Below are 13,839 nucleotides of genomic sequence, written 5' to 3'. Positions count from 1 at the left end.
CATAAGGAAAAAAACGTTACAAACAAGCCCTTACACAATGACAGGAGCAGAGAAAGAGAGCTATTTATGGACTAGACTTGGATTTCCATGAAAAAGCCCCAGTCCCTGTTCCCCCAGCTCACAAAGGCATCTCCGTGATTTAACAATATACAGTTTCACCATTTGTGAGAACACGGAGATCTTCCCATGACCCCTAGAGTTCAAACAGAGAACGGGAGCATTATTCAGGTCACAGAGAGAGAGCAGAAAGTGAGGAATGGTGGGGTTCGAGTCAAGAGGGAGAGGAAAGAAGGTCGGGCAGACGTTTGGGAATGCAAAACTTATCCAGCTTTGCTAACTTAACCTGTTATCACCACTCTGATGACCTCGTCATGACCGCATTGGCCTAGAATCATGCCTTAGGGAGATTGATTGAGGGACCTCACTAAAACTGGGCCCTGTAATGAGGTTGTAATGTGCTGCCACTTGTGGCACCTCTAACTAACACCACAAAGGGCCCTTTTTCTGTGAGAGGGTGGAACATGGTCCTAAACCTGAAATGGACTAGGATGGACATTTCATTTTGATACTTAGAATAGGTAACAAACTGACATATCATTGCTGATATAATATAATATAATATAATATAATATAATATAATATAATATAATATAATATAATATAATATAATATAATATAATATAATATAATATAATATAATATAATATAATATAATATAATATATACTCTCTGCAGCATTTCTTACAGTGAGTGTCATGGCGGACAAGCAAATCCAACATAATTTAACAAATACTGTTGTTGTTTTGTGACGGAATGTAGTTTTAAGAGTTTTTTAGGTGAGAATATAGTTATTTAGACATCAAATATGCAACTGAAATATAAACATAGAGATAATATGACATTTTGTTTTGACGTTTTCGGAGGTGTGAGCTCCAGGCCGTCAGCGGCCATTCAGCACTCATGTACCCACCGATAATAGCTTTATCTCGGCCAGTCCTTCAGGAATTTGCTGCTGGTTCTTATGTAGATTAAAAAGATAGATGTTTAAACAACTCTTTAAAAGATGCAATTTACAAATGCATTGACTATGGGAAATCCCCTTAACTGTTAAAAGGACAAAGACATCGCTTTCCTAAGCTGACTTTCAAACTGATTTTGTGATTATGAATATGAGATTGACCTGAAGAATATTAGATAGATGCAGGTAATGTACTCGCTCAGGCAATCTCTCTCTCATAATACTCTACTCTACATAATACAATAAGCTTAAATGAAGCAGCTCAGCATTCCTTCGTTGCTAGTTCTAAAGTGACATTTTAGAATTAGTAACGGAGGCTCAGGCTCAACTGTTAAACTGTCAACTTGAGATTCAAATCCATGGTGGTAGGAAGTAGTTCCTCACAAAAGAGGGTTTTAAATGACACTCTGTTGTTGTTTCTTATTTATTTGAACCGTTGTATAAATGCAATATCACACTTGTAGCTGTGCAATATGGCTGTATATCAGCACGGCTGTGATTCGGCCATATGTTAGTCAACCCATCAAAATAAGTGTGCTTTAAAGCATGACACAGGATTATTAAAGCATACTGATTTAAAATGAGCTTTTACAACTAAAACTTTTAATTTGAGATTATTGCAAAGTTCTTAAGTTTGTTAAGAAATATAAGTACACTTAAGTGGATTTCTAATACAGTATCTGCAAGTACAGTTTTTGGAAAAATATACTTTCAAAAAATAAGAAAATACATGAAATAAATATATATTTATCTATATAAAAAAATATACTGACAATTTTTGGTGTACACTACATGTGCACATTCAACACAATTAAGTCCACTTTTTTTTCACTAGGATAGACAATAGAGGAATAAACATTTAACCCAGAGAATGGTGTAGTTACAGTATCTAGCTGTAAATGCTGAAGCTAACCAGCTAAACCTTCACTTTCTGTTTTTCACAATAAGACATATTTTAATTTCACGGAAACTATGATTCTAAGTAATGAAACAAAATCTGTTTTTCTCTCAGAAAAGAGTGGAGGTGTATGATCATCTTAATGGCTCGCGGATCATTTTCTCAGATGAGGCTCTTCCCAGCAGTGGATCAAGACAGCACTTTGTGGCTCCGGATATGACCCAGGAAGTAGTAGTAATCTCTCCTGGTCTTCCTACACCTCCTTTAAGTCCGTTTCACAACAGTTCAGCCCCATCGTCTTCGCAGCACAAGGCAAGAGCACATCCGTAACACATTACTGCTCCAGACATTATTCCATGTGTGTTGGGAACTTTACTATTCATACTGGGATCAAAAGGTCCGAGACCATACTGAAAATCTAGGATTCAAAATCTAACTTAAATGTAAAAATATAAATAAATGAATCAAAATGCATTTTTAGTAAGTTATATCTGACATTGATCATTGATTGGGCTTATAGATGTTCTTGTTTTCAATGAAGCACAAGATGCTTTAGATCATTCTCAAATTATTCTGGAAAACATGACCATAAGTTTTACACAATCATGTGGAGTTTATGCAGCTTGAGAGCTGCTGTCATTAAAACAAAAAGGAGACATACCAAATAATAATACTTTCTTACGTACTTTATTTCAAGTTTCAACTCTGTTCAGTTCAATTCAATACTTAACTTTTCCACATTATACTAACTTATTAGCTGTGGTTGACTAGCTTTGACACAATGTTGTTATTTTTAACTAAATCTCTCTCTCTCTCTCTCTCTCTCTCTCTCTCTCTCTCTCTCTATATATATATATATATATATATATATATATATATATATATATATGGAAAACTTAAAAAAAAAATTAATGAAAATTTGAAACGTTTCCATGGCATTTAACTGAAATAAGTTGAAGAATAAAAATGACTAGAACTAAAACTAAAACTAAAAAAAATATATATATATATATATATATATATATATATATATATATATATATATATATATATATATATATATATATATAATATATAATATATATATATATATTTATTTTTATTTTTTTATTTTTTGTTAATTGAAATAAAATAAAATATAAATATTAGATGGAAAACTTAAAAAAATAAAAATAAATGAAAATTTGAAACGTTCCCCTGGCATTTAACTGAAATAAGTTGAAGAATAAAAATGACTAGAACTAAAACTTAAATAAAAATAGAAATATATTAAAAAGAAACTAATAAAAATGACAAAAGCACATAACAAAATTGTTAAAATTAAACTAAAATGAAAACTGAAAATATTAAAATAAAAGCTAATTTAAAGTATCAATAAATACTATGATACTAAATAAATCATACAAAATATCACCGCTTTGTCTTTGTTACACACTGACTTGGACTAAATAAATGTATCAGGCACATAATTTGTATTGTTCTGCCCCCTTGTGGCATTAATAAAAAATAAAAACTCTTAGGAAACAGTATGTTAATACTTTTTACAGTAACCTGAAATACACTGATATTATTATTATTATTATTATTATTATTATTTATTGTATAATGTCCCCAAACTAAATATTTGGACACTTAATCCACACTTTGAATGCAATTGCATTAGATAACAAAGTATTTGCACAAGCATTTGTTTGCACATGCCACTTGGTCGGATATTTTGTGTCTAATGCAATGACATTCAGACATTTATAAGTGCAACTTAAGTGTCCAAATGTTTTTGGGGCTGATCAAATGTTTCCTATTTACCTGTATTCTCTTAAATTCACTTATACAAATGATTGTCATATACTCTATCTCTGACTGCACTAATGTTTCATAAGGTTGCAGAGGTCAATGGAGGTGGATTCCCATCACACAGTTTCGGATCGTACTATGGAACGACTCAGACAAATAGTAAATCATCTACATGACTACAAGACTTATTTTGTCATATTAAGTGCATGTTCCTCTTAAACGGTCAAAACATTTGTTTAGTTTAGTAATGGTGTTACTTGACTGAATTAAAAGAACTACTATGTGTGTCTTATCTGTGGTGATAAGTAAATATAAGTAGAGGTTTCTGTGAAGAAAACTCTATATTTCATTTCATGTTGTCATCTCTCCACTCTTTCAGTTGGATTATCCAATGGTGGAATCCAGAGTGGGGGTTCTGCCACATTACCCAGGACTTCTGCCACCCGAGAGGAGCGCTTAATAAAGTTCTCTGGAATCGGTCCTGTAGATGAGACGGGCATGCCAATCGCATCCCGATCTGTGAGTCTCACTCAACATACTCTCACTGAACCTCTACAATCCCACAATGCATTCATGCTTCACACCTTCAGTGAGATGGAAATTACAATGAAACCCATGGCCTGTTCTACTGTATGTGCATAAACCAGCCAAAATAAGACTATAATGTACTTGAGAAGCAAAATTGTGTTAATCTAAAGTTAAAAGATAAGATAAAATATAATCTAAGGTAATCTTTATCTGTAGGTGTAGATATCAAGAACATCTGTTGTATTGTTTATTTTTCTTAATGCATTAGCAAATTGTTTGTCTTGTTTTAAATTTAAATCTGACTGACAAGACCTATTCAAGATATATAATATAATATAATAAAAATTCTATATATATTTTCTGAAGATGAATGATGTTATTTTATGCAGTTTTGGTTCTTAAAGGGATAGTTCACCCAAAAATGAAAATTCTGTCATCATTTACTCAAACCTGTATGCATTTTTTTTTTTTATGTTGAACACAAAGGAAGATATTTTGAAGAATGTTTTAAACAGTTCTGGGACACAATTGACTTCCATAGAATTTTTTTTTCCTACTATGGAAGTCAATGGTGTCCCAAAGCAGCATGGTTACAAACTTCTTCAAAATATCTTCCTTTGTGTTCAGCAGAACAAATAAATTTATACAGGTTTGGAACAACTTGAGGGTGAGTAAATGATGGCAGAATTTTCATTTTTGGGTGAACTATCCCTTTAAAGGGCTATATGTTCATAATTCAGAAACTCTTGTTATTAGTGACACTAGGTGGCCTTTAAATGAACTGCAGCACTATTGAACATACAAGAGACTGAACGCGATTCAATGTTCGGAAAAACTCATGGCGACGTCCCTTTTCAGGTTTTTTTGCTTAGAACTAAAAAGAAGTTGGAAATACCTTTGTGGTACATTGTTAACTAACATCCAGATGTCATCCATGATGCTGAGAGTGATGTTTAGATGATATGTATGTGCGCACTTTCCTCTCACAAAATAAACACAGAACAAAAATGACAGCGGTGAGAAAACAGCAGTTCATAAAGCATCTGATCGTAATGATGTGGATATGTTTGCACCAGCTTGTGAGCATCATGTCGACAGATGAGGTCATTAAAATTACACTGTTATGATAGTTTTATTATAAAGTATATTTTGAGATAGACATACACTGCCCTCCAAAAGTTTGGAAACGCCCTAGAAAAGTGGGGTTTTGGACAGTATTGGCATGAATCCTTTTTAATTTGTGATAATTTTGCACTGATAAGCGATAACACAAACTACGAAAACATATTTTATTACATAAACAGTTTATACATAGAAAAAACTTACACTACCGTTCAAAAGTTTGGGGTCAGTAAGATTTTTTAATGTTTTAAAAGAAGTATCTTCTGCTCACCAAGCCTGCATTTATTTGATTAAAAATACAAACAAAAACAGTAATATTGTGAAATATTATTCCAATTTAAAACAGCTGTTTTCTATGTCAATATACAGTAAAGTGTAATTTATTCCTGTGATCAAAGCTGAATTTTCAGCATCATTACTCCAGTCTTCAGTGTCACATGATCCTTCAGAAATCATTCTAATATGAGGATTTGATACTCAAGAAACATTCATTATTATTATCAGTGTTGAAAACAGTTGTGTACAAATTCTTTTCAAAATTCTTCGATGAATAGAAAGTTCAAAAGAACAGCATTTATTTAAAATAGAATATTTTCTAACATTATAATTGTCTTTACTGTAACTTTGATCAGTTTAACTCATCCTTGATGAATGAAAGTATTGATTAATTTTATTTCTATCCCCAAAAATAAAATTAAAATTCTTGACCCCAAACTTTTGAACGGTAGTGTTTAATGTTACAAAAGATTTAGATTTCAGACAAATGCTGTTCTTTTGAACTTTCTATTCATCATAGCATCATGAAATAAAAATGTAAATAACTGTTTTCAACATTGATAATAATCATAAATGGTTCTTGAGCATCAAATCATCATATTAGAATGATTTCTGAAGGATCATGTGACACTGAAGACTGGAATAACGATGCTGAAAATTCAGCTTTGACATCAAAGGAATAAATTACACTTTACTGTACAGTATGTTGACATAGAAAACGGCTGTTTTAAATTGGAATAATATTTCACAATATTACTGTTTTGTTTGTATTTTTTATCAAATAAATGCAGGCTTGGTGAGCAGAAGATACTTCTTTTAAAACATAAAAAAAATCTTACTGATCTGATCTAAACTGAGTTCTAATTATTTCATTGTATTCTAAACTTAATTGGCAATCAATTGTTGAAGCTATTAAGGTGTGCTGACCCAAAAATCTTTTACAAACCTGGGCCAAGTTTAAACCAGTAACCAGGCATCACAGCTGGCAAAGGGGCATGTCTGACTTTGACATGTATATATTGCCATTATTATGTAATCAAAATGAAAATTATTATTGCTGGTCTTCAATGATAATGTCAAGTTACTTCAATGTATTTGCACCAAAAAATGATAAGGATTTATGCTGATATCATCCAAAACCACACTTTGCCAGGAGTGTTTCCAAACTTTTGGAGGGCAGTGTAGACTGATATAGATCTGGCTATGCTAAAATTACATGATACATTGATATTACAGTACAGAATGGCTCTTTCACCATTATCCTGAACATTCTAGAAGCATTCGTTTCATGTCATAGAACAAAAGAGAGGCTTTCAAGCACGCATAAAACATTACATCCTTTTGATTTTCCCGGCAAAAACATCCCGAGTACTTCACATAAAAATCAGTCTACAGGGATTCATACTGTAGACAACCTAGGAAGTGGAGGAAGGTCTTGTTTTTTTAAGTTTCATAGCAGTTTGTTCACACATTGGCAATAAAAAAGTGATAAATAATGAATAAAATTCTTACGTATAGGCCCTTTAAGTGAATTAATTTTGTTTTACAAACACTTGAACACTAAATGAAATGCTTAATTCTTTATTTTAATATTCAAGTATTTAATTTTTAGAATTTTATTAGAATGAATAAAGATTTTTTATTCTTATTCTGTTGAGACATTTTACTTGTAAACAATACAAAAATATTTTTTTACAGAGTTTATGCCATTATGTTTTGTTTTTATTTTGAACAATGAATTTTTCTCTTTCCCAACTCTTTCACCAGAGTGTAAACAAGCCTAAGGACTGGTATAGGAGCATGTTCAAACAAATCCACAAGAAACCAGAGGGTATGTGCTCTCTCTCTCTCTGAAACAATGAGGAAATTCCTCTCTGTTATTGTCTGTCAAATTTTGCACTGGTCCAGAAAGAATAAAGCCAAGCTCAGCTTAGAAATGTTAGACCTCATTTCTTGAACATTGTTTAACCTTTCACCACATGTGGAACTCAATGAGAAAGTGCACAATTGACCCTTTGAAAGTGGAACCAGATAGGCTTTACTGAGCATGATGGGATTTAGGATACCACACTCTGCCTCTCTTTTCATCAGTGAACCTTCTGAGTTGGAAGATACTGATTTCAAACTCTTAAAAATGTCAAGAGCACAAACTAGAATGGTTAATAACTAAATAAATCTGGTTTTAGGACAAGAGCAGAAGAACTCCTGCTGAAATGTATGCTGTGCTTTACCACTAATTACTGTTACAACACTTCACAAAAACCCTCTAGGATATTTGGCCAGAGTCCTGAGCTTGATTAATGTACAGAGGTTTGCTGTTGCAGTTTAACTGGAACAGCACCTGATGTAGTTGAGTAATTATGAACAGTATAATGCAGCGTAGCACAGCTTGCTAAATGTGTTTCCATAGAACCCTTGTTTGACTCAGACTTATTGAGCTTATAGAGAGAAAGAAGTTAATAGCGGGCTGTCATGTGATAATCTTACATGGTCTTTAAATAGTACAGTAAGTATAAATGTCACTTTTATCCAAATAGACTTAGAGTACAATTATTTACACAGACAATCTGCCTTGTTGTGATAGTTCATTGATTGCTCTGTGCTAACCAGCAACCTATTGCTTAAAGCTTAACACACCACAGATATTAGATATTGATATTATTTTAGCTAATAACTATGAAGATGCAGCCACATATCTGAAGTTCATTACAGATTAAACATATTTTCTTAGTTTCATGCATTTCATGTATTGATAGTAAAATTTTGGCACTTTTTTCTTTACTCCAGTCTTCAGTGTCACATGATCCTTCAGGAATCATTTTAATATGCTGGTTTGGTGCTCAAAAATGTGTCTTTATTATTATCAGTGTTGCAAGCAGTTCCTGCTTAATATTTTTGTAATTCATTTTTTGTAATTCATTCAATAGAAAGATAAGATAACATTTTGATTTGATTTACAGTGTCCTTTTTATGCATGTAGTATGTACTATCTATAGTAATAACAGTAAATTATGCATAAAATCTTAAACCAAACCTAAACTTATTATATTAGTACTTAATTATATACCACCTTAAAGTGTAACCAAAAAATCTTACTGAACCCAGTGTTTTTAATGGTAGTGTATACAATTCTATACTATTTTGTCTAAATAAATAGCTAAAATGCTAGTTAGTGTCATTTCTTCTAATTTATTTTTATGTCTTTATTCCTGTAGAGCCTGAGCTTGACTGGAGAGAAAGTAAGTAGTAAAATAGTTATATTATATATGAAAATATTTTCCTTATTTCCTAGGCTCTGTACACTCTAAAAAATGCTGGGTTAAAAAACAACCCAAGTTGGGTTGAAAATGGACAAACCCAGCGATTGGGTTGTTTTAACCCAGCAGTTGGGTTACATGTTTGCCCAACCTGCTGGGTAGTTTTATTTAACCCAACTATTGTTTGAAAATGACTATATGGCTGACTTAAAATGAATCTAAAATGAAATTAAAATGTTCATTTATTAAACATATTAATAAATGTTAATTTTAAAGATATTTTGGGTTCATTATAAGTAAGCAATACTGTAATTTTTAAACAATAGTTGAGTTAAGTAAAACTACCCAGCAGGTTGGGCAAACATTTAACCCAACTGCTGGGTTAAAACAATCCAATCGCTGGGTTTGTCCATTTTCAACCCAACTTGGGTTGTTTTTAATCCAGCATTTTTTAGAGTGAAGCTACAATTACTGTATGTTTTTGCATTTTTTTTTGCCTAATAAAAACATTAAAGCATTCTGTTTTATGTATTCGGATAAAGACAGTATTTTCACATTGAATAAAAGTGTGAAACATCTATAAGCTCTCATTGACATGCATTTTTAATGTCTACAGGGAAGCTGTCTTCATCTCCTCCCCCAGATTCTGCCCAGCAGGACAGGCACTCAGACCCTTTCACTCTCACCCCGCACGGAGCCCTGCCCGACTGGTGAGATAGAGAGATAGAGAAGTTACAGGGACATTGGGCAGGTTAGGATCTGTTGCTGCAAGAACCAGCAATGATTGCGTAGTAAAGTGGCCTGTCTTTTGTTACAGGGCTGATCTGGGCGATACAGGGAAGCCTCCAGAACCAAAGAGTATTTTTGAGTTTGAGCCTGGAAAGGGAGAAGTGGTAGAAGATCGTAACAAGGTAAGAGACAGCTGTCATCCACCATCAGCTGAGCATCTGACAACCTCTTCAGGCAGTTTAATAAGAAATATTGTCATTTAAACATGAAAAAAGACTGGTGGGGTCTGTGTATTATAATGAGTTGTAGGAAAAAGTTTAAGCTAAAAAGTATCCAGATTTTTTTTTTTTTAGTTTGCCAGTTGTCCAAAGCATTATTGTCTCTGTTGAATGCCCTTTTGTTCCTGTCCACTGGCTTTTGTGAGGGGGTTTGACTGAATACTAGAAGTGGGGGGAAATCTTGACATTGATAGTTACAGTTCAGGTTAGGGTTCATACAATGTGCTTGAATTTGGCTTTTTGAAATTTAATTTAACACCCACTTTTTAAAATGGGTGGCATTCCATAAAAGATTGAGTGATTGAGAAAGCGCTGGGGAAAGTACAGTAGTTGTGCCCGTCCTGCTGGGCAGAATCAGGGTGAGATGAGCTTTTCCAAAGGCAGTGTTGGGGGTTATGCATTACAAAATATGTAATCAGATTACTTTTTCAACTAGTAAAGTAATGCATTACTTTTTTTAATTTACAACAAAATATCTGTTACTTTTTCAAATAAGAAACGCAAGTTACTTTTTCACATTTATTAACTGACAACTCTGACAGCAGGTGTTGTGTGCTGTGTAAATATGATGGTTATTGTAGTTCTAGACTAAATGTGAACATGAATTTACTCACCTTACTTGCACAAAAACATTTAGTATTCCTTAAAATGAATAATTATTGTAGCGCAATCACTATAATACACAGTAGTAACAGGGCCAGAGCGCTTATGAATTAAAAAGAAGGCAGGGTCTTGAGTGCGAGATGCAACACAATGGTCAGATGTCTGTCTAGCGCATGTTTACATAGAAAAACAATTAAAAGCAGTGGAACTTACAGTAAACAGTTTTGACAGAGATTTATGATTGGTCCAAAGCAAACTTCTTACGTCATCGCATTCTGACCTTGTACATGCTCATACCCGTAATCTTCATTCTTTGTTCATGATACCAGTAATTTGCTGGTAATAACTTCTAATACTGGAAAATTGCCAGATCTGATTTGCTGGTATTTTTGAAAAGGTCATGTTAACACATGATCTCTAATGGTAACTTACCGGTAATTTATCAGTATAGACTCTATGTGTGAAAGGGGCTAAATGAGCTTATAGATGTTTCACATTTTTATTCAGTATGAGATGAATAAAATCTAAATACATCAAAGAATGCATAAGGTAAGATTCCATTTGTGTAATTATGCAAAGAATGCAAAAATACGTAAATAACTGTAAAACACATACAGTAATTGTAGTACAATTTATGCTTCTGTCTGGATGAGTAGAGCCCAGGAAATAAGGATAATGTTTTCATATAAAATATACCTATTTTGCTACATTCTCTCCAGTCGAGCTTAGGCTCTAAAAACATACAAAATGAAATTAGAAGAAATTATGATATTAGCTTTACTAACTAATTAGATATTCATAATATATTGCTACAATATCAGTTGTGGGCTGATGTTAGACATTTTTAATTTATCAGTATTGGCTGATAATTAATATATTGTACATGATCATTTGCCCTATTACTACATTTAAAGGTGCCATAGAATTGAAAATGTAATTTACCTTGAGTTCAGGACATGAAAATGACATACAGTGAGTCTCAAACACCATTGTTTCTTCCTTCTTATGTAAATTTGATTTGTTTAAAAGACCTCTGAAGAACAGGCGAATCTCAACATAACACCAACTGTTACGTAACAGTCAGGATCATTAATATGTACGCCCCAAATATTTGCATATGCCAGCCATTCAAGGCATTAGACAAGGGCAGCCAGTATTAACGTCTGAAGTTGCACAGCTGAATCATCAGACTAGATAAGCAGGCAAGGACAATAGCGAAAAATGGCAGATGGAGCAATAGTAACTGACATGATCCATGATAACATGATATTTTTAGTGATATTTGTAAATTGTCTTTATAAATGTTTCATTAGCATGTTGCTAATGTACTGTTAAATGTCGTTAAAGTTACCATAATTTCTTACTCTATTCACGGAGACAAGAGCCATCACTATTTTCATTTTTAAACACTTGCAGTCTGTATAATTCATAAACACAACTTCATTCTTTATAAATCTCTCCAACAGTGTGAAACGTTAGCTTTAGCCTGTTAGCCACGGAGCATACTATCAAACTCATTCAGAATGAAATGTAAACATCCAAATAAATACTGTACTTAAATGTACATGCAGCACGCATGACGAACATTTTGTGAAGATCCATTTGAGGGTTATATTAGCTGTGTGAACTTTGTTTATGCAATATATTATAGAGTCGCGAGCTCGCGGGCGGAGAGCGCGAGGATTTAAAGGGGAAGCATCCTGAATCGGCGCATTTATAATGATGCCCCAAAATAGGTCGTGACAAAAATTAATTTAAAAAAAATCGATGGGGTATTTTGAGCTGAAACTTCACAGACACATTCAGTGGACACCTTAGACATATATTACATCTTGTGAAAAAGCATTCTAGGGCACCTTTAAAATAATACTACATTTAAAATCCTTAAGAATCAGCAATTAAAGTTGACAGTTTATTGGACAATTCATGTGTTCCTCTTATATAGATAATATCTTAATATAATATATAGATAATATAATTTGTGTATATTCCACAAAAAGTATAAACACACAATAAATGTAAAAAAGTCAAGTCATCTGTATTTATATAGTGCTTTATACAATACAGATAGCTTCAAAGCAGCTTTAAAGTGATTACAGGAAAATGATTCATGACTCATGATCATCATTTTGGCTGTACAACAAAATAGTGGCATTGTTCAGCTTTTTTTGTTTGTTTAATTTGTTACTGTTAACAAACCTTTTTTTTAGTGAAAAGCAGTGTAAAAGATTTTTAGTATGTGCAGACTTAAGTTTTAATTACTTTACTTAAATCTGAAAAAACTTGTAAAAATGGCACCTTTAGCGGTACAACAGTTTGTCATGGGGCAGTAACCTTATTAAAGGGATGTCTTTGTACATTTACCTACACTAATAAGGTACACAGAATGTTCATAGTTTCATATAAGTACATTACCCTTTGAAAGTAAACGTTACTACTCTAAGGTGCTAATAATCTATGCACCTTTTAGGGGTAGATAGAGTACAAAGTTGTCCCTTTAAGACTACCCCTAAAAATAAAATTCTTGCAATTTTTTCTTCTGACAGTGTAGGATAATACATTTCTGTAATGTTATTTACTATATGTTAATCAATGAGAAAAGCTTGTGTATGACAATAGACAAGGTTGTCCAATGCTCAAAAAAAAAGTTTTATTATGAATGTCCAAATAGTTTCACTAATAACATGACAAAGAGACATGATGGTAAGAGAAATATAAAGTATGAGTTCCTGTATTCTGTAGTTGTACTGAATGTTTGTGTTTTCTGCAAAACAAAGCAAAAAAAAAATTCAAAACACTGCATCAGTAATTATGAATCAGATTTTCATCACAGAGACCTATAAACTAGTGTCATTCGGGGGCCATGAGAGAATTTAGATGATTAGTTAACATAAATTCTCTGAAAATTCTCAGATTAAGATGTTTGTCAGGACTCCTGATTGTTTATGACTGACTTTATGTCTGGCTCTGTGTGTATAAGAGAATAAAAGAATCTATTGTTTCATCTCCAGTTGTGGAGCTGTGTGAAGGAGGGCTGTCTTGTGATTCGTATTAAACCTGTTAACCGCTTGTGTGATTTAAAAGCACCATGGTTTTCAGGTTGTCAAGTGCTGTTTCTTCTTTTCATTCTATTTTCCCTCATTTGCCTTAATGTGACAGCTATCATCTCATGATCTCATCTACTAAAGACAGCTTTGCTTTGTTAACATATTTGAAAGATGACATCGCTTATCATGTCTTAAGGTGTTCTGGATGTCTGACTTGGCTTCAGTAAGGTTGTTAGCTGCCATTGAATTCTGCTCTTTATGTGTTTTATATTGTATGATGTTGTAGTCT

The 13,839-nt window shown here is 32.9% G+C and overlaps 1 protein-coding gene across 6 annotated transcripts in view; it reads left to right on the top strand.

Moving 5' to 3' along the window:
- Window positions 1–13,839, top strand: part of sorbs3 (sorbin and SH3 domain containing 3) — a 71,299-nt gene that overhangs the window by 33,082 nt on the left and 24,378 nt on the right. For all 6 annotated transcript variants that reach the window (XM_067395271.1, XM_067395268.1, XM_067395267.1 and 3 more), the window contains exons 3-9: window positions 2,031–2,228; window positions 3,797–3,869; window positions 4,090–4,229; window positions 7,404–7,467; window positions 8,852–8,875; window positions 9,510–9,603; window positions 9,711–9,804. In XM_067395271.1, the coding sequence (XP_067251372.1) occupies window positions 2,031–2,228; window positions 3,797–3,869; window positions 4,090–4,229; window positions 7,404–7,467; window positions 8,852–8,875; window positions 9,510–9,603; window positions 9,711–9,804 (687 nt within the window). The remainder of the gene's footprint in view (window positions 1–2,030; window positions 2,229–3,796; window positions 3,870–4,089; window positions 4,230–7,403; window positions 7,468–8,851; window positions 8,876–9,509; window positions 9,604–9,710; window positions 9,805–13,839) is intronic.

Source organism: Chanodichthys erythropterus, chromosome 9, assembly GCF_024489055.1.
Source record: "Chanodichthys erythropterus isolate Z2021 chromosome 9, ASM2448905v1, whole genome shotgun sequence".
NCBI classification, from domain to species: Eukaryota; Metazoa; Chordata; class Actinopteri; order Cypriniformes; family Xenocyprididae; genus Chanodichthys; species Chanodichthys erythropterus.
This window is presented reverse-complemented; position numbering and strand designations above follow the sequence as displayed.